This window comes from Bactrocera dorsalis, chromosome 2 (genome assembly GCF_023373825.1).
Source record: "Bactrocera dorsalis isolate Fly_Bdor chromosome 2, ASM2337382v1, whole genome shotgun sequence".
In the NCBI taxonomy this organism is placed as follows: domain Eukaryota; kingdom Metazoa; phylum Arthropoda; class Insecta; order Diptera; family Tephritidae; genus Bactrocera; species Bactrocera dorsalis.
In genome coordinates, this window is record NC_064304.1 from 48123754 (window position 1) to 48145369 (window position 21616).

Below are 21616 nucleotides of genomic sequence, written 5' to 3' on the forward strand. Positions count from 1 at the left end.
TCCATGAAAATTTCGCAAAATCACCAATTTTAAAAATTAGCAGTTCATTAGGAAGGGGATGAGATGCATACCCCGTGATATAAATATTTCGTCAAAATTCCATTTTTTGTCAAAGTTATTGAATGTTGAAATTTAGAGCACGATACAATTGTAAAATTATTTTCTCATAAACTACTGGAGACAAATCGATGAAATTTTGTGAAGTTAAAGAAAAATGTTCTTTATGTAAATAATAATATTTGTTTAAATAATAATATTTTACATAATTTTGGGTTAAACAATTGAAAATTTTCATGTGTTCTTCACGCTAAAAAAAAACTGAAAACTGAATTTTTTGTCCCCCTACCGCAAAATGTATGGCACATCCATCGAAATGCATAAGCTAACTGCTAATTTTCAAAATCGATGAACTACTTGACGTGGTTTGGCCCATTAATTAAATACTACGATGAATGCAACTCTCTCAAAGCAACTCCTTACTATGTCCTTGGGAGTAAGTTTATCTTTGAAAGTAAGAAATTTCTTTCGTCATTATAAAATTGATTATTTTAACAAAAAAAGAATTAAATAATAATTTGCTTATGATCACGAACGTTCACTATCATTCCCGTCAACGCATTGCGTAATGGAGAGATCCTACACAGCGAGTTTAGTTGAGTTGTGATAGCTCAAAATGAAAGTTATAGATATTTATAAACTTAAATTGCCAAAAAACATTATTTCAAACTTTAAAATGTTTGACATGTGACGTAACAACATCCAAACATCCCTAGTTATAATAAAAATAATTGCACCAGAAGTACTGTTAAGGAAGAGAAAAAATACGAACAAATCACAGGACAAAAAGTTTTTCAATTAATTTCAATTTCGGGCTTTACTGCAAACTTCTAAGAGCTTCATATGCTTTTTGTGTTGTGTAATTATGTATGTATATATGTATTTTAAAGGGTCTCCGACGTTTCCTTCTGGGTATATATGTAGAGAGGCGTTATTGTACAAGAACTTATAAAAAGAAACCAATATTAGAAAAGAAAGTGTAAGGCAAATAAACTTAAACTTACTGGAAGCATCATTAGGAAGCTTTCTACATATTCACCCAATTCTGGCTACTTAAACACACTTAAGCATTTTGAGTATAATATGTATATTCACAGAGAAGTAAATGGAAGTGAACTCATGCAATCATGTGCTTGAAGTTTGAAAAATGTGATATACAAAACTATTTAATAACAAAATTATAGAAAAACATGCAAGTAATAACAAGTAAGAAAGGGCTAAGTTCGGGTGCAACCAACATTTTATACACTTGCAACTTGCAAGGATTAAAGCCAAGGAAATACGTTAAGGTGTAAAATGTCAACCAGAAAATCTGAATACCAGCAATTTTTATATACATACTTTTTCCTTATATAACTATACATACATCACCATATACTAACCGACATATTTTACATAAGATTTGTTAGGAAAAATATAATCATTATACATATGAAGTAATATCGAATCGATTTAATCTAGTTTTGCCAATACCACATACTAACTATTAACCTGGCACATATTAAGCAATATTCCCTGGATTTAAATTGTCTCACATACAATCACCTATCATATGGAATAAAGTCACCTGGAAGTTCGTTGACTCTGGATTTACACTAGAGGCATTATTCGTTCAAAGTTTTAAGTTCCGTTACATTAATTCATTCTTGATTTGTGTTTAGGATAGTAAAAGATTGATGTAGACGTGGTTGTAGTCCGATTTCGCCCGTTTTCAAACTTTGACAAAGAAATACGAGAAGAACGCCACGGACAAAAATTAGTCAGCGGGACCAGACATATTGGATTTCAACTGAAATCGGGCGGTGCCCTATCGTCCAATTTTGACCGTGGCTCGCATAAAGCATTCAGTTCGTGATTTATTTCACCTTTCTTAGTTTTATAACAGTTATATGGGGAGGGGATGAGGGTATCTTCTGATTTCATCCACTTTTACAGTGTCGATAGAGGTGCTAAACGAATTTATTCTGAGTCATTTAAGTTATTGTAGCTTTAGTGACTTAGGAGATATGTGCATTAACCCAAATAGAGGAAGGGGTCACGCCCAATTTTTGAAAATTTTTAGCCCACGGGAAGCTCCTGCTACTGCCATCTCCTATGCCAAATTACAGTTATCTATCTTAGTTTAGTGCTTAGTTATGGTATTTTATAAGCTTTCGAATAATCGTGTTTTGGGGGTGTGGGAGTGGTCCGAACTTCGCCTCACTTTTTTGCTAAGGAACATGGACCAAGTTTCATCACGATATCTTAATTTCTACTCAAGTTAGAGCTTGCACGGACGGACGGACGGACGGACGGACAGACAGACAAACAGTCACTCGGTTTTCAGCTCATCTCGTCATTCTGATCATTTATACATACATATGTAATCCTATATATATGTCGATTAGTTTTAGGTGATACATACAACCGTTAGGTGAACTATTAAACTCTGTAGCAACATGTTGAATTTACGTTAACAACTGTAAATTAACTTAAAGACCTTATTTACTTTTATTTATAGTTCTACTGTATTGCCATTACTTCCTTGGATTTTATGACTTTGACATGCGGCTTCTGTTATTACAGTTCATGAACGCCATAAAGTTTTGCGTGAGCTTGAATGTATTGCCTAAAAGCATGCAATACTTTTCTTGCTTTCAATATTCACATGCCATTGCAAAGTGCCGCTTGCATGTACAGGCGTATAGGCAGACTACAGAAATGGGCAAGCTTTTGTTCTTTCCTTAAGAAAGTATTCTTGACAGCGACCTTGTTTAGTTTCGAATTAATCCGACAAACTTAGGCTGAAGTGTAAGCCCTTGACCATTATTTCTACCATCCGATTTTAATCAAACGAATATTCGACAGATTAGAGCCCTGTGAACTTTTTTAGATAGCCGATTTAGATCACACTTTGTGAATCACAGAAAACGTGCACCGACTTTCCGGCAACGAAGCAATAGAGAAACTATTTAAAAGTACACTAAAACAGCATCAATTACTTCTGTTAAGTGGTCTCCAGGCTGCGCTTGATGCCCGGTCAAAACAAACGCATCAACTATCCAGTTGACAATTATATAAAAAACTTCACACAAAATATGTCCCACGCTGTCTTTTGAATTGTATACCGCCTTCAAACGACGGTTTACGATTCCAAAATGCCGAACATTTGTCACGTTATCTTATGAGTTTCGACACATCAAATTGCTAAAAGGGCCCTTCCAATAGTATAATCTTATAAATAAAGCAAACGTAAATGGGTAAAGTTTACGTAAATTGCAGTTCTCATTACCGTAAATATTTTATTATCCTAATCCTCTGATCTTAAAATCTTAAAACTGTTCATTTTCTTTACACTCAAGTATTTACACTGCAATTTTTCTCTTTCGGCAAATACTCCTCAAATCCGATTTTCAGCATCCAATATAATATTAAACCGAGAGAAAGTCAATTACTCTGCATTTTAAAGCATAAAGTCACAGAGACACCATAGAAACAATCGTATACGTCTCTACACCCGCCTATACTCCAAATGAAGAAGAATTTTGATTACGTTTGAGTGATAAATTGTAATATACTTATACACCCACATACATAAGTATATGTACATACCTCAATCTGTCATCTGCGGACCATAAACACCGCCATAAAAGATGGAAGGTGAAAACGGTATGACCCAATTATATAAAATGCAGCGACATTAACAGGTCACATGCTAATATTCTAGATAACGGCGACGGAAGATTGGAAGGCAAACGCTAAATTGTTGCTTTGAGGGCGTTTGTGAGTACAAACTTTTAATGAGAGCGGTGAGTTGGGGCCAAACATACGCGCTTACATTCAATGAATATTACAGTTACAACCACAAATAAGCAATTTCGGTTTGGGTAATTACATAAAGAATTGTGGAAGGTACAAGGTCAAGTAGCAAGTTAAACATTAATCTGATCAAATTACCTTAATGTTAGTTTTTGAAATTAAGCGGTTACACAGAGTTGAAGTAATGGTCATTTACTAAATGATCAGTCGTGACTTGAAAAGTAAATTAGTGACGGACTAAACAGTTATGCAAGATATTACCACTATGTTGTATATCCGCTCTAAGATATACTATATAACATCAACGAAGTAAGTTTGTAAATACATTTTCTTAACAAACACACATTTTAGACCAAAGAGTTCTTGCTTTCTATGAATATTAAAAACATAAATATTATTTAATTAATATTTGTTAATAAAGCCCTAAAATAGAGAAAAGTTAAACAAGTAAGGAAGGGCTAAGTTCGGGTGTAGCGGAACCTTTTTTTATCCTCGCAAATTGCAAATTAAGAAAGCTCACAGATTGACCAATATACATATAAGGCATTTATTCAAACGGATGTATGAAAATCCAGATAATAGCTATATCAGGAGAACTATAGACCTGATTCTATTAATCTTAGGCAAGCGAATACACTGATACTAGAGAGAACGATTTTTACTGAATTTCACTAAGATTACTTACAAAATGTGGTATAAGGTGAACCGCAAGTTCGTAAATATTTATACTAGGAATCTAGGGGAAATATTGACCAGATTTCACCCACACAAGTGCACAACAAAAATATTTTCCTAAAAACTCACATCTAAACCTCAAAGATGGAACGATATATTCGATCATACATCTGCCATATGTCCACGTATTTGGTGTGTGGGTCTTTGAAAAGTTATAGTCCGATTTCAAAAATTTTTGGCCAATAGATGCAATGCTTTCAGCACACTATTTGGACAAAATTTGATTCTGACGACTTAATTGATGTTTGATTTGTAGACTGTAAAGTAAGAAAATCGGATGAAATTTCAAAATTTTTATATGGGAAGTAGGTGTCGTGGTTGTCAGATTTCACCCATTTGCCACATTTTATAATAGGAATATTTGGGCAAACTCACGCGCAAAAGTTGGTTGAAATCGGCACCTGAAATAAAGGATTTCACCTAAAGATACGAGCGGTGCCACGCCCATCAAGATATCTTAATTTTAATTTTTACTCAAGTTACAGCTTGCATGAACAGACGCACGGGTGTACAGTCACTCGGATTCCAACTCGCCTCATCATCCTATTATAACTCAATTAGTTTTATGTGATACAAACAACGGTTAGGTGAACACAGCTATTATAGTCTCTTTAGCAATATGTTGCGAAAGCATACAAGTTATAACTTTATTTCACAAGTGGCATTTTCGTGTGAATATTATCTTGTCAAAGTTTTTAAATTAAAATTTGCTATGATTACCTCTAACCATAGCTTTAGAGTAGCCAAATTAAATGGACCTGAAGGTTCAAGACAAAACTCGCAGAAATTAATACTTTTAGCCGATTCTATGCTGACAAGGTAGGTCTTTTTGAATATTTAATAAGTATTTGAAAGCTGTTTTTCTTGGACGCGTTTTGGTTCGTCCTCGATTTTTGCTGTTTCCAAAAACTGGTTCAAATAGTCTCTATAAAATTTTGTGTGAAAAACAAAATTAAGTGCGCGGACGCATTCCGAATGTGGACTGTGACATGTGCTGAAACTACTTTGGACAAAAGTAGCGTTTAAGCGAACGACGAAGAGAGTGCCGGACGCCACGTCAAGAAAAGACGAAAACATTAATGAAGTGTGTGAGTCGGGTCGTCGCGAAATTTGTGCTCCAGAGGGTCATAACTGATGACGAGTCATGGGTTTATGGTTATGACGTGAAACCAAAACTCAAACATCAATCCACATTAGTAAAGACAGAAATAATGCGCCAAGTTAGGTCAAATGTGAAGGTTTTCTAACATTTTCCGCCAGAAAAGCCGGGAACAAATATTGGCTTTGCATCATGATAACGCCTCTGCTCACGAATCGTTGCTTGTGCGCAAATAGTTGTCCAAAAACAACACAGACCACCCCCTTGTAACTCTTTTTGTTCATAAAGCTGAAGAGGAATCTGAAAAGACATCGCTATGCTACGATGGAGAAGATAAAAATTGCATCCAAGGAGGAGCTATCGAAGATAAAAAATTCCTTTTTCTAGGGCTTGGAGAATTTGAAACACCCTAACAGAAGTGCAATACAAACAATTTTTGTTGGTCCAACAACTAGTTTTCCTCAAAATACACAAAATTAAAAAAGAGCCTTGTCCCAGTAATTTTCTTCACATTTAGCCCGTAATTCGTAGAGTAATTCGGCAGATTAGAGCATTGCCTTAGCTATCTCTCGCACTCTCAATCGGCTGTCTTTCAAAACTTTATGGTGAACCCTGGTTTTGCCCCGTGGTAGACGTTTATTGTTGTTTATTTGTAAATGGTTATAATAACAACCGAGGTTCTTGGTTTCATAATTATAAAGTGTTTTTATACTTTTATCGCATCAACATAATATTATATCAGCACATGAACACGGACATATTATATATACATATTACATTTCTATATGAGCATGCTTCTGTGCACAAAAGTCAATTTAAATCATTTCAATATGACAGCAGATTCCCAAATATGCGGAAAGGAGACGAACACAATGTAAACTAAGCCAAGAAATAAAATTTCTACGCCCCAAATATCAACGCCGTTTTCCTATCACTCTTCACCACATAGTTGCAACTAACTGTGTACATTCAGACAATCACTTTTGTCTTTTTTAAAGTCACACATCGCTAACAGATGTGCAAATTTCATAACTTTGGCCATTTTCATTTATCATTAGGTTAAAATCTGCGCTGAATGCATAACAGATCGGCCGACGAAACGAGTAACACACTAAACACATTATTTCATGCATATGCCCCTAATAAAACGCGCTTACATAATGGAGCGGACACGGGCGAAAACTGCGAAAATCGGAAAATCCGAAAATCTACCAACGAGATTTAATGTGAGCTCGTTTAGACGCCAGCGGCGTGCACTGACCATGGCAATGGGTGCAGCACGCAGCGTTTGACGCCTACGAAACAAGCAAGCAATGGCCGATAAGCCGGTCACTAACGACGCCGAGACACACACTCACTGACAGTTTCCGCAGCTGACTTTTTCTTTGTTTGTTTTCGTCATTTTCCTAAAATTCGGCTTTGAAGCTATTAAGTCTTTAATGTGCGAAAATTCAAAGCACCGGTCTGTTTTTGCGAACTCTATGTGTGTCGGTTTTTGTGCAGACGACCCTAGCGAATTACGTACAACAGTGATTTTTCGGTCAAAAAGCACATACTCAGCATATACATATGTACATACTCATATATACATATTTTTTGGATTTGTTGGTCGCATTAGCGAGTCTACCTGAGAATCAGAGTGCATAGCAATAAACTTTTTACAACACCAACGATGTAATCCGCCTTGGCTATACTATAAATCTGTGTAACAAACAAGCTGGCCATTTCAGTTGAACGCCTATTCTTCCAACGCCTACATCGCCGGGAATTAAATCTGACGAAAAAGTGAACGGTTCATATTTCAACATCGTAAAATGTCATCCTCGCGTGGAGTTTTCGTAACACTAACTTTCTTTGTGTGCATAACTTTCGTTCAAGCTGTCACTAATGTAGACCCGTCATCACGCGAACTCGATCAATTCCGTTACTGCATGCGACAGTCGCAGCATCCGAGTTTGCGCGAGTGCATCGGTCGCACAGCACTCAATTTCCTGCAGCGCTTCGATGAACAGGACAATTACACACTATTTAGGGATTTAGTTTCTACGAAGGACGATAAAATTTCGGCGCGTTCTTTAGTAAATTTTTTGGACACAGACCCTGTGGATTTTAGGTGAATAAACAATTTAATGTTACAATTTACTCGCCAGCAACGTGGAAAAGAATTTGAATAAAGTCAAATAAATTTCCATAAAAGCGTATTAAGAAGTGAAATTAATCAAGAGCCCTCAAAAAAGATCACATTTTGACAATTAAATCTGTGAGAAGGAAGTGTAGCATAGATTATTGTCAGATAAATATAGCATATAGCTGCGATCGGAAAAAATTCCTTGTAAGGAATCGTTTGTATTTACGGTATAACAAACTTACCTTCTGATTATTTTTTAAATCCCACAAACCTAAGCCCGTAGCATAATATATCTGAATATAGTTTTTCATGATCCATCTAGCCGTAATATCTTTGTCATATTTGAAATATTCAATTGCACCAGAATATTTCCAATTAGGCTAGGCAATGTTCTTATCAATTGTTTTCGCCACGAACACCAACAAACAATTGTTAGGCAGAGGATGTCTGCTAAATATATCACATAGATCGAAATGGAAGGACTTTGCCGATATATATTGTGCCACTTATTAAATATAAATTCAAATGTGCTGTGATACTGTCTCAAGTCTCAAAATTCGAGATTTTAAGTTAGAGACAATTATTGAGACTTGAGACGATTTTGCTATTCTGTAAGTGACAGTCACAAAATCTATTACATTTCATTATTCAGAGTTTTTTTTTACGCTAGAATGAAAATAATTATGTCGACAACAAATATTAAATTTTCTATAACATAGTCAAAAAAAAATATTTATTAATAAAAATATAAACACTATATATGTTCACCTTGTTTCATATTTACGAAATTTATGTAAAATTGATTTATTTTTAACCTTTTCCTGTTTGTGCCGCTTACAGCATATAAAAAAACGACAATCGATTAATATCTATGATGATCTCTGTTCAGTATATTCAAAATGGCAGACAAGAGTTCTTTTTTAGTTTTGTGACGGCTAACTATCAGGTCTCAAATTTGAGGCAATGTTTTGAGACTAACGCTGGAGACTGTTTAGTGAATACTAAATAGTCACAAATTGAGACTTTACCTCAAAATGTCTCAAATAGAGACTAGAGACGGGTTACAGAATCCGGCTATTAAAATAGGGTAATATCAAAAGTGGGCTTTCGGGTAATCCTCGGTAAATTTCGTCTAAAGGTTGGCGTTGCCATGGCCATTGTCGAATTGTAAACTTTTCTTGTGACTGAGGCATAACACTCAATGTAACAGAGCTAATACTCTCTGCACAACGTAATAGTGGAAAGCACATAAATAAAAGAATAAGTTCGTGAAGAATCAATTTTTTTAATATCATTTATTTTCAATTACACCAGTCCCTGATTATTTTTAACATTGTAGAGGAATATTGGAAAATGCGGGTGCCGTAATGGGTCAACGTGGGCTTGAATGGCATATGGATGCAATATATCCGGGCTTAATGTTCAAGATTGGGCCCACTGCTGATACGAATAGTGTGGCGCAGTTTGTGCTCGATCCATCTACTGTTGAGCGAAACTTTGGCTATGAAGAGCCATCAACAGGTAAATTGAACTTTCGAATGCACTATAAATCACTGACCAGTGTTTTTACTTCATACTCCCTCCAAACAAACAAAAGCTCGGCTCTTAGCGAAACAATACTTGCTGCCATTTTTGCTTGGCTTTAAATTCAACTTGGTCGCACTGGTGCCGCTTGTGTTCGCCGGTATCTGCTTGCTGCTGAAGAAGTCGCTTTTCTTGGCTAAGTTCGCCATTTATCTAAGCAGCTTTTTAGGCGTTGGTGGAGCTTTAACTGCACTCAGTGCAGGCGCTGGTGCAGGTGGATTTGGTGGCTTTGGACTTTTCGGCGGAGGCGCCGGTGGTGTTCCGCTGGGTCCCCCTCCCTTCAACCCTCTCGCTCATGCATATGGTGGTGGCGATGGCTACTTACCCGGCAAAGCAGGTGTTTTCAATCAACACTATGAAAATGATGAACTTCATCACCATCCACCATATAAACGCAACGATCGTAAAGTAAACTTCGAGAAGCCACGTGAATATGCATCACGGGCTACCGTAACAGCAACAACGCCGGCTCCTGATCGATTTTACGACTATGAGAAGCAAGTGGCCATGATACATAATAGAAGCGGAAAATTGCGGTCAACGAACGGAAAACTCGGTCCCAGTGCTTATGATGACGACGAAGGTGAGGTAAAAATTGCTGATTTCAAGACAACGAATCAGGAACATAATGGTTGGAAAGTCGTTGATTTGAGGGTATGAACAAATGTTCGTTTTCTCTGATGCGCGACATATTCACAAAGCTGCGTTTGTAAATGTTTGACAATTTAAGTTTTAGTTAAGTAAATTATTTATATGTACTTGTTATTACTATTATTAAGGTATATTTTTACGTAATTAAAAGACAGTTTTTGTAAAGATGGTTGTCGTTATCTAATTAAAGGTTTTTTAGAATAAATCGGTTATATTCATATCCACTTCAGCTCTCCCATTCAGCTGACTATTAATAAGCTTTGAGACCTTTTGAGAACAGAATAGCTGGCTGAAGCCCACTGTATCGATTATTCCTTGATATGTGGCGTGTAACAATGGATCCCACTTCGGATTGGTTTTAAACAGCTCTGATGTGATGTGGTCACAAAGTTGGGATTAAAGCCTGCAGTGAATAGTAACATCGTGGCGACAGCATTCTTATGTCGCAATACCTTAAGCCTCCTGCTGTCTCATAAGAATCGCTAAAGTTCGGCTCATTTTGACACTACGAGACCACACAATTATTAATTGATTCTACAGTATCGGATGGTGAAGGTAAATACTAATTATCGAACCCACCATGCAACAAAATTGGGTTGTATCTTTTTTAAGTTTATTCACGTTTGGGAATAATGTTGAACGTAGTAATAAACAATTTAGGCACGGATGAACCATATTTGCAATGAAACTTCACTTGAATCCATTTATCATGTATTTATTAAATATCTTACGTTTGGTATTTACGAAATGTAAAAATGTTTAACGAAACTTCGTGATTTTGGAACCAAGTAGAAACTATATATTTGGTTTTTTAAGACCCAACAGTCAAATATACTAACTAAAGAGATCAAATGCAGAGCCAAACCAGTTCTGAAAAAAATGGTTCAAATCTTTGAAATTATCCGAGTCATCTCTTACTTTTATTTAAATGTGGTTTATACATTTTTGTACTCTTTCAACAGAGTATAATAGTTTCCGTCTGAAGAACAACAAAGCGGCAATAGATTGCAGTGGATTGCTGGCCGAACTATTCAAACACGGCCGTGAAGGACTACTGCAGAGCATGTAAAATATGGTCGGACGAAAGCATGCCCGACGATTGGAATTTAAGGGTGCCTTGCCGATCCACAAAAAGAGAGACCCTACAATTTGCGCCAAATACCGTGGGATAAGCCTCCTCAACATCGCGTACAAGGTTTTATCGAGCATATTGTGTGAAAGATTAACGCCCACCGTCAACAATCTGATTTGACCTTATTAGTTTGGCTTTATTGACTTTGGGAAATAAAGTCCTATCTCTAAAGCGAAAATCTATAAGTCACTCATTATCCCGTCCTGCTATATGGTGCAGAGGCATATATACTAGATAGATAGTCCTTTGCGCTTTGACCACGGCGAATACCGCATTCGATGGAACAATGAGCTGTATGAGATATACGCCGACACTGACATAGTTCAGCGAATTAAAAGAGAGCGGCTCTGAAAGTATTCGACGCAGTATCCATCGAGGGAAGCAGACGAAGAGAAAGACCTTCAATACATTGGAAGGACCAGGTGGAGAAGGACCTGGCTTCGCTTGTAATCTCCAATTGGCTCCACCCTATGAAAAGAAGAAACGACTGGCGCGCTGTTGTTAACTCGGCTACAACTTCGATCTAAATATTTTCTTCGGAGATTGTAGAAATGCCTTCGATTGTAAACTATAACAAATTTTATGAAGATACCATACCCTGTGAAATACAAATGTTTTTCATATAAGGACTTCAGATCGTTCACTTCGTTTCACAGCTTTATGCTACAGTAGTCCGATATCGGCAGTTCCGACAAATTAGCAACTGCTTGGTGAGAAAAGGACCTGTTACAGGTCTACTGTATATGTATATCGAAAACTGAAGGACTAGTTCGCGTATATACAGACAAATAGACTGACACACTGATGGAAATGGCTACATCGATTTAGGTGACCACGCTGATCACTTAATCATATACATACTTTCCTTTTCGGCGCAACAAACATCGCAAACCTAATATTCCCTGTTCAATGTGTAAAAATATATCTTTTGGTAAATAGTAGTGACGTGTGTTCGCTTAACTCTTTATTCACCTAAGGCAGATATTGAGCAAGTTTGTTTGATATTTTACAGAAAATGCTATAAAAACTTAGGAAAAAATATTTGAATAAATTGAAAGAGACAAAAGCAAAGCACATTCTCTAAGGCGAGTATGTCATTGCAATGAATTTCATTAGCTGTAATGTAATGTCTATTAAAATACAAATTGAAACAAAAATGCTCGAGCCATTACTTATACAACTCTATCATACTCTAACTTACTTATTCTCTTATATGGAATAATATGTGTGTCACAGTATCGCCTAACAGTACTGTTTGTATGGCGCTACAAACCAGACAAAGTCGCAGCACAAAAGCTAGGTAGTATCATCACTGATTAGATGGCAATCAATTTCTAATTTCGGTTTTCATTTTACCGCTTTGACAAACACACTAATTACAGTGCTTTGAATAAGGAGAGCAGAATTTTACAGAAAGACAAAAAGCGCGTTTTGCGGGATGCACCATATTAACCCAAGTAATTCGTTTTTACCTTTTGTGGCTCGTGCTGTCTGTCTGTTCTAAAAATATACACAACTTTTTCTCAAAGTCAATTACATTGAGGTGTTTTTTTAATTTCCCATTTTCATATTTGTATTACCAAATTATTTCTTCTACGTTTTTATAGGTTTTTACCTAAGTGGTTGCTGCTAACAACAACCATAGGGCCGACGGAAAAAGTTGTGTGCACCCACCCATAGAACTCCTATAAATGCAGACAAATTAAGAGAAAACATTTTAGTATTTGAATAAAGGTGTCGGTTGCGGTTGTGTCCCGCTGTTGAGGTGAAACCAACGAGAAAAGGTCATAGTGCGTAGAACGAAATTTACCTTTAAAGTGCAAGAAATAAATTGGTTTTACGAAATAAAATTTGCAATTGGCGAAAATGTCTGCGGTAACGCGTGGCCGACAGTGTTTGTGTATGGCAGGGCTTGTTTTGCAATTTTTGATCCTTTTCAAATGCTGCCCGATTACCGTGACCATAACAATACCAAGAAGGACAGCCAATAATGTGAGTGACACAGTTGAGTTGATGACACTGCGTGCTGTTGGTCGCTCGGTCACACAGTGCTTGGCAGCGACGGAACAGTGGCCATGTTTGGAGAATCAATTGCTGAGGTTCGTCGATGCCGTCGCACAGGACAACAGCACGTGGCAATGGGGGGATTACATTTTCGTCGAGAAGTTGACAGGCAATAAGAGTGAAGAACAGCTAAATTTTTCGAAAAATCAGGCACCTCGACAACGCTCACTCCAAGCAGAAGGTGACAGCCAGCATAACGAGAGTGGGATTGCAGCGGGTTTGTTGCAGCTGGCTAAAACGCGTTCAATTCGCTTGCAGTTGCCAACCTCCGTTGGAACACTGACAAAAATTGGCGCTGGAATCTCGGATGCAATCGATGGGCTGGCGTTGCAGAACATTGCGCCGGCTGAAACGTTGCCCGAAACGGAGGCGGCGCAAGCGGATGAAGGTACGCATCGACTATTCAATGGTCTAGTAGATGATAAATTAGAAACATTCAGTGCTAGCAGTAGTGACGACACAATACTCTTGCAAAACGACAAAGACAAAATTGAACTGGACAAGAACAAAGACAAAGACAGCAAGAAGAAAAAGAAAAACAAACATAAGAAAACAAAAAAGAAAAAGGTAACTAAAGATAAAAATAAGCACAAGAAAGACAAATACAAAGATAAAGACAAAAAGAAGAAAGAAAAGGACAAGCACAAAGATAAGGACAAAAACAAAACGAAGAAAGACAAATACAAAGACAAGGATAAACACAAGGACAAGGACAAGCATAAGAAAAAGCAAGTAATTAAAGAAGGACTTTCACATAATTACAATTCACTTAAAGGACGCAAAAAAAAGGGCAAAGACAAAAATATGGCAATGATGGGTGGAATGGCAATGATGGCTATGGTCGCGCAAATGTTCCTCGGCAAGGTGATCCTGATCGCGGGCGCCGCCTTCGTTATGGCGAAAATAGCACTGATCGTTTCCGTACTCGTGAGTAAACACACAATTCCATACATACATACACACATAAGTTCATATAAGCGGTATTCCTAACGGTCTTCTAAGTCTAGTTGTTCCTTATTCTATAGTAATAGTTCCTATAAAATTAAGGAATTAACTAACGCATCTACAAAACTTTAAAACCCAACTATTTAACCGGTCTGATTTGAATTCAGCTATTGGTATTGCTTTAATTATCTTTACCCTTTGTTCGCAGTTAACAATTTATAATTTCGTTACTAAATTATTAAATTAAATTCAGTTAATCGGTCAGCAGTAAATTTAGTCCTATATATCCATCTCTTTATTTCCTATTATCTATTTTCCAGGACGAAATTTTAAATGAAAATTAAGTCTTGGTGGAGAAATCCTTTCGGGTTTCGGAAAATTGTCGGAACAAAGATTTGTATAAAGTTTTGGTATGATTTGAATAACAGCACTTTAGGATTTAGGTATTTTTATAACAAGTTTAAATATTTTATTAAGCACCGTTTATATTGAGTTTCAAGTATTTCCCAGCTGAAATGTAGACACCAGCATTGCCTTACTGAGAAAGTCACCCATACCATAGGAATTTTTCATCCGAAATATCGTAAGGTTTTTTAATAAAAGCTCTTGAAATCAGGGCAGTAACTCAAATTTTTTATTGAAATTGATATTTTTTCACCACCGACAACAGTAACTACGGGAATATTCTAGCAATTACAGACAGAGCCGAGTATAAAGAGAATTTGTTACTTTAAAATGTCTTAAAAAACCCACAAAAGGGTAAACAACTACGCTTAATGGCAAGTACATTTATAATATGCGTAGAAATCTTTACAGAATACTAAGTATTTTGGATTATTTCACAAACCAGAAGACATGCATAGGTCATTTGAATTTTGTCAGGCACTGAATTGTATTTATTTATCCTGGCACGGTTACGATGAATGTCAATCACAACTAGTTCGAAAAAATATTGTTGAGTCGTAGAACTGGGAATGAAGTTCATGGTCTTTAAATAATGTAAAATAATTAGCTACGCCAGCAACAGAAGGCAACATTTCTTAAAAAGAGCAAAAAAATTTGAATTAGTTAACTCAAGTCTTAAAGCTGATTAATTTTGGCAATATCCACCGAATTAAATATCTATTAATACAAAACACTTCCAACGCACCATCAACAATTGACCTCCGTTAAATTAATCCAATTCATAAGCATATTAGAATTAATCCTTTTATTTAACGGTCATTTGCATAAGCCACATTGAAACTTGTTTTTTTAGGGCAGTCTCAAAAAGGGATCGACTGGAAGTAGCGTTAGCACGGAGCGTATTGTTGTAACCGGCCAAGGACATGGCAGCGGAGGTGGTCACGGCGGATATGAGCACGATGAAGGATGGCATCGTCGCATGCCACATATTTATCCTGTGACAGAAATAATCAGCGAAGGGCTACAGCCTGTCAAAGCTTATCATCACTCGCCTACGCCACCTCCTCCACCAAAAGCTTCCGCTAGTCATCAAAATCACCGCTATTACGTCAATGAAATCAACGAAGCAGCTAATGAAGACACAGATGATGGTTATAGACGCAGACAGGCGCAAGCTGGATTTCTTTAGAGTTAATTGAGATTATTAAGTGAAAATGTTCATTATGACAAACATATTGATATAAGTGTGTAGCAAAGTAGAAAATGAAAAATCTTAAAAATGGGAAGCGAATGTTTTCTTTATTACGTCGATAAGCTTACAGACTAGAACTTACTTGGCTACAAATACATACAACACAACTAGATATATTAAGCATTAGGTTTAACAATGATATAAATACATATATGTATATAAATAAAAATGTAAATAACACCAGTGTGCCTTACTAAACGTGAATAATTTACCTAAGTTTCAATTGTCATTTTCAATATTCCATATATTTCCTACTTTTTGGTGATCAGCTTTGGTTTGACGTAAGATCGCTTAACTGCGACAGCGACGACTCTCTTCAACAACGCCGCTTCGATGTATACTCCAATATATAACCGCACTGTATACATTGATATAATTTAGCGTTCTTATGAATGCACACGCGACGGCACCCAAGCGTTGTAAGCCTTATCCTGCATCATCATCTCGTCATCGATGCTGCGATGGTAAGAGCCACTTTCATGCCCAGCTTCGTACTCGCCCGCATGACTTGATGAATAGGTTTGGCTGTGCTGTACTTGCGGATGCTTCACTATTTCGTAAGTGGTTTTTTCACCACCCTCCGCCGACACCAACTTCTTGAGTCCAATTATGGCGCTGATTATGAGCGCAATTTTTCCCACGATCAGTGCCTTGCCTGCGATAATTGCAATAGAGTGGTAGGCCATCTTAAGTATGGCCGTCTTTAGCATTACAGCCGCAATAAATGGACCCAAATACTTCTTATCGTCGCCCTTTTTTTTACGTCCCTCATCGACAGCATTGTCAGCTTCCACGTCACCCAAAGCAAATTTTTGGAAGTAGCCCATTGCCGTACCAAAGAAATCTTGCCCATTATGCTGTCCGAAATTAAGTAGGCGCGGTAAATTCACCTGCAGCTGTCGACTGTCAACAAAGCGCAAAAAACGTTCCAGTAACAGCGCATCCAAGCTTTTCATCGACAAATTATCCAAATCGCGATTATTCAGAATTAAATCGGCATTTGCGCTCGCACGGCCAGTCCGTGTCTCATTTTCCACCTTCTTGACAATGGTGACTCCCTCCAAGATATTTATGTTGTGCACTTTCAACGCGCGACCCAACATACGTGCTGCCTGCACCTTGAAGCACCAAAAGAGATCATCTCGATCACCACAAATACCGTAAATATGCTTTAATGTACGTGTAAGTCCATTATCGAGCAGTGTGCTTCGAGCGGCTTTGTGGGGACTGCTGTTGCCGTTACTGTTCTGAGCGGGCAATTCCAACAAGGTAGCTTCCTGACACAGTGCGATCAGTATTAATGCGATCCCTAGCCTGAAATTCACGTCCATGGCTATGAGGTTCGGCTTCAGGAGAACAAATTTATCCACTTATTACTGGCGTGTAGCGGTGGCGGCTTCTACCACATATCCTTGCCGCGCCGTTGCAGTGAAAGGAGAACGTCGAACTATCCGCTTATCTCTTTCCCTATATACTCATGAACAGCGTGTTTAAAATGTAGCAAAGAATATCCAGTTCTAGCAGCCTCTCCAAACTTTCAACGAAATGCAACTGATCAGCGCCGCCTGTGTGCCAATCAAATTTATACACTTTACCTTGCCACAATTAGTGTGGCGTTGCAATTGACTGCTGGACCCACTTGCCAAGTCTGCCAGAGCCGTACAAATCATTTAGTATTTTCCTTTGCAACCGATCTGCACACACACGTCCGATTGCCACGCTTTTGTTTTTTCCTCGCATGCGCTGGCTATTTAGAGCGTGTTGGATTCGTAGCTATTTACTTTTCCATTGCGGCCCGTTGGCTTAGAGCGATTACATTACAAGCATCGCTGCTGATTTGGTGCAATCTTTTGCCGTTGCTGCTGCTATTGGCTACCAATTGGAAGTGATCGCCTAATTATTTATTTTAAATGCGATTTTTTATTGTTATTACAATCGCAAGTAGCGATCGGTGCTAGTGCTTCAAATGTGGACTCGGTTGGATCTGTGGCACTGAGTGTGCGCAACACTTTCATAGACTAACTTTTCCCACCCACTTTCTTCTGTAGATTAATCGTTTGCATTCACTCACTGTACCGTATTGTACGTTCGTGCCGAAATTTCAAAGAAAACATTCTCATTTCTCTACTTGTCTTTGGTGACGTTCGTGCTGCTGCCGAACTGTTTATCGACACGCAATACACATTATTGGGGTGCTTCATTACATACGTGTACACACACGCTGACTAAGAGGGAGAAATTTCCCGATTAACCTTCCGATATACAGGGTTTTCCAATGTGATTTCTAAAAACACTCTAAGAAAATTCAAATGTTTTTTTATTCGATTTGCAGGAACGAATACGATGAACACAATTCTCGAGTACTTTTTGCACTAAATCAAGTCGCATGTAATGAATGGCACGTTCAATATTAACTTCTAAAGCTTGAAAAGAGCCTGGTTTACAGCTACAGACCAATGACTTCAAATAACCCTTAAAGAAGTAGTAAATTGGTGTGTTAAATTATAATTTTTTGGAGACCCTTCAATGCCACAATTTCTTGAAATAATTGAATCTCCAAACTTATTTTACAATAATTCGGTTGTTGCACGTGCTGTATGGCACTTAGGCTTGCCTGGTTGGAACCAGATGCTGTCAAGATCTACTTCCTCCAATTGCGGGCGTAACAGGTTGGTTGTCATCGATCTGCTATATACCGCTCTTCATTGGCAGTGACGGTGTCATCAGCTTCATTTCAAACTATCAATTAGGATGTAATGATTGTACATGAATAATTGCCGATTTTCTTTACGCTATAATCGGCAGTTTTGTTTATTTGCCGCACCATTCAAATGAATGTGAACCTCATCAAAGGAGAAAAGTTTTTAAAAACATCGTTACATTATTTAACTTAGTAAGCGTTTTTCTTGCGTATATCTTTCCATGATGAAATGGTAAACATTACTGAATACAACGAAAAAAGCTAATAGATCATGGCATATTAAAAATGGTCGAAATGGCACTTAGAAATCATATCATCGCTATAGAAAGACCCGGTATATTTATAGTATGTATGTAAATAGAGATATATAAGAATGGATTTAAAAGCACTACCGGCCTTCAGACAGTTTTGGTTGCTCATTGATGACCATTAAGAAGAGTTAAAATAAGTCGCCAGCACACAACATGTTGCCAAAGAATATAAAAGTTTTGTTAAACTAGAAGTATTTAATAGACATAGAACTACATTTATATGTATAAATGATCTGCTTTACGACACGAATTTAATACGATTTACGATAAGTATTCTACAAATACTATAAATGTAATTGGAATAAAAGTTGAAATATTTTGATGTTCCTTGCTACTGATGTAGATTGGCGGAATCGCGTTATTGTCACGTCAACAAAATGCCATTAACCAAAACTATAATGGTCTGTACCTAAACCGCAAATTAAGATACAAGACTGTAATTTGATACATTGATTGATCGAAAAATGGTTCAAGAAATAAACTTGGCCCCGCCCCTTAATAAATTTATATATTATATATCACAAACCCATAAAACTCTATCAAACAAATTTGCGGAAGAAAAATATTTTCACCACCTCTTCAGACATTGTGAAAATTAGTGATATCCGATAATAACCTCACTTACTCAAAATAAACGCTAATAACGCTGGTAAACACTGTTTTTGCCACATGAACATTGTGATCATTTTTGTATATCTTGGTATACCCTTATTAACAATATGATATACTATACAAATTTTGTCAATCACGTCCCGTTTTTTATGTGAGAGTTACATATTCATTTCTGATCTCATATATATAACATTAGGCCAATTGCAAAGTTCCCGGCCGGACTCATAGATAGATAGTACTACTTAGCCCTAACGTTCAACAGGCGCGTTTGTACGTACGTTGGCTTTTATATATCGGAATTAGAAAACTAAACCAAATAATAATCGTCGTAAATTGCTTTATTATTTTTCAAAATATTCTCTATTAAAACCTGTACACTTTTGCATGCGTATGAACCAATTCTTAAAGCACTTTTCCCCCTCTGTTTGTGGTATCTCCAAAAACACTAGTCTTGTATCTCCTACTAGTCTTTTTCGTACGAGAATAAAAAGAGTCGGTAGGTGCTAAGTCAAGACTATACGCTGGATTATTCATCAAATCTATGTTTCAAGTGCTCAAAAATGCAGTTGTTTCAGTTTCCTGATTTCTTAAAAGACAACTGGCAAACAAATAGTTGTATACTGCTCAGAATTCACTGTTCTGCGTTGTTCTAGAACAGCGTTGTCCACGGCCTATGCGCACAATAGCGCACGGACAGTGCCAGACACCACACCAACATGTCGCGACAAGTGTCTGTGAAAGCACGATTGTGCTACTGTATTCAACTTCGTAGGCAATCAAAGCAGAATTTTGCGATCAGTTGACGCTAGAATAACCAACACAAACATAACGTGCACACAGTCACGTTGGACAACACTGTTCTAGAAGCATAATTGCGACATGTGCAGGTTTTCCAAATAAAAACAGGCAACGATTTGCTTGGAAGTACGTCGTAGTCGAATCTCCATACAGTCGACTGCTGTTTACTTTCGGGCTCATTCGTATAAATCCGTGATTTTCAATCTATCACTTTGTCATAAACAGATATTGAAACACCATTATCGGTTTTCAATATTTCTATCGACCAATCGACACAAGATTTCACGGTCGGATTCACCATACTATCGATAAATACTGGTCCTTAACGAAGCTTCATCGCCAAAAGTTTAATTAAGTGCATCGATGAACTGATACTAAAACTGAGTAACTGCCAAACAACAGGTTGCTCATATTGTAACACCGATAATCTCACAACTCCACATTCAATACAAAACTGCACATCATTGGAACACAACCGTCTTAACTTAAACTTAACAGAATTACTAACAAACATAACACATACTAACATAAAAGAGTTTATAAAATTATTATGTATCTAATGTACGAATTTAATGTCAATTTTGAAGTGTGATACTCCTAAACTAAAGCATTGTACAAGTATATTCGTTTATCAATATTTAATATTAAGAAGCTGGTGGGCTTAGTCGCTAATGCTGTAAAATTATAGAATGTTAAGGTATAATTGTATTATATTTATACTTTCGCAACATAGCAGCTTTGTTGGAGAGTATTATAGTTTTGATCACATAACGGTTGTTTGTAAGTCCTAAAACTAAAAGAGTCAGATATAGGGTTATATATACCAAAGTGATCAGGGTGACGAGTAGAGTTGAAATCCGGATGTCTGTCTGTCCGTCCGTCCGTGCAATCTGTAACTTGAGTAAAAATTGAGATATCATGATGAAACAGGGTAGACGTATTTCTTGGCTCCATAAGAAGGTTAAGTTCGAAGATGGGCAAAATCGGCCAACTGCCGGCCAAATGGCGAAAACCGAAAACCTATAAAGTGTCATAACTAAGCCATAAATAAAGATATTAAAGTGAAATTTGGCACAAAGTATCGCATTAGGGAGGGGCATATTTGGACGCAATTTTTTGGAAAACTAAGTTTTTTGTACATATCTCGGAAACTACTAAAGCTATGTCAACCAAACTCTATAGAGTCGCCCACCTCCCATACAAAGGTTATGTTAAAAATCACTAAAAGTGCGTTAACCGACTAACAAGAAACGTCGGAAACACTAAATTTTACGGAAGAAATGGCAGAAGGAAGCTGCACCCAGGCTTTTTTTAAAATTGAAAATGGGCGTGGCGTCGCCCACT

The 21616-nt window shown here is 37.2% G+C and overlaps 3 protein-coding genes across 4 annotated transcripts; 2 read left to right on the top strand and 1 right to left on the bottom strand.

Moving 5' to 3' along the window:
* Nucleotides 1-7441: 7441 nt before the first annotated feature.
* On the top strand, nt 7442-10318 carry LOC105221938 (uncharacterized). The gene is made up of 3 exons (XM_029548602.2): nt 7442-7802; nt 9157-9338; nt 9415-10318. Exons 1-3 carry the CDS (start codon nt 7504-7506, stop codon nt 10059-10061), a joined length of 1128 nt encoding a protein of 375 aa, XP_029404462.2. The 5' UTR covers nt 7442-7503; the 3' UTR covers nt 10062-10318.
* Nucleotides 10319-12456: 2138 nt separating this feature from the next.
* Nucleotides 12457-16042, top strand: LOC125776190 (uncharacterized). Of its 2 annotated transcripts, none has more exons than XM_049447150.1 (4): nt 12457-12727; nt 12792-13636; nt 14024-14175; nt 15452-16042. In XM_049447150.1, exons 2-4 carry the CDS (start codon nt 13051-13053, stop codon nt 15785-15787), a joined length of 1074 nt encoding a protein of 357 aa, XP_049303107.1. In that variant the 5' UTR covers nt 12457-12727; nt 12792-13050; the 3' UTR covers nt 15788-16042. The 2 variants fall into 2 exon arrangements, with proteins under 2 accessions (XP_049303107.1, XP_049303108.1); XM_049447151.1 differs by having other exon boundaries at nt 12457-12641.
* On the bottom strand, nt 15877-17940 carry LOC105221927 (uncharacterized). The gene has a single exon (XM_011199074.4). It carries the CDS (start codon nt 17179-17181, stop codon nt 16237-16239), a length of 945 nt encoding a protein of 314 aa, XP_011197376.2. The 5' UTR covers nt 17182-17940; the 3' UTR covers nt 15877-16236.
* Nucleotides 17941-21616: the final 3676 nt, after the last annotated feature.

Bases quoted from the DNA above. Each gene is read 5' to 3' on its own strand.
- LOC105221938 (XM_029548602.2), top strand. From the start codon at position 7,504: ATGTCATCCTCGCGTGGAGTTTTCGTAACACTAACTTTCTTTGTGTGC. The intron at 7,803-9,156 runs GTGAATAAACAA...TTAACATTGTAG, and splicing joins ACAGACCCTGTGGATTTTAG to AGGAATATTGGAAAATGCGG. The intron at 9,339-9,414 runs GTAAATTGAACT...AACAAACAAAAG, and splicing joins CTATGAAGAGCCATCAACAG to CTCGGCTCTTAGCGAAACAA.
- LOC125776190 (XM_049447150.1), top strand. From the start codon at position 13,051: ATGTCTGCGGTAACGCGTGGCCGACAGTGTTTGTGTATGGCAGGGCTT. The intron at 13,637-14,023 runs GTACGCATCGAC...ATTCACTTAAAG, and splicing joins GGCGGCGCAAGCGGATGAAG to GACGCAAAAAAAAGGGCAAA. The intron at 14,176-15,451 runs GTGAGTAAACAC...TTGTTTTTTTAG, and splicing joins CACTGATCGTTTCCGTACTC to GGCAGTCTCAAAAAGGGATC.
- LOC105221927 (XM_011199074.4), bottom strand. From the start codon at position 17,181: ATGGACGTGAATTTCAGGCTAGGGATCGCATTAATACTGATCGCACTG.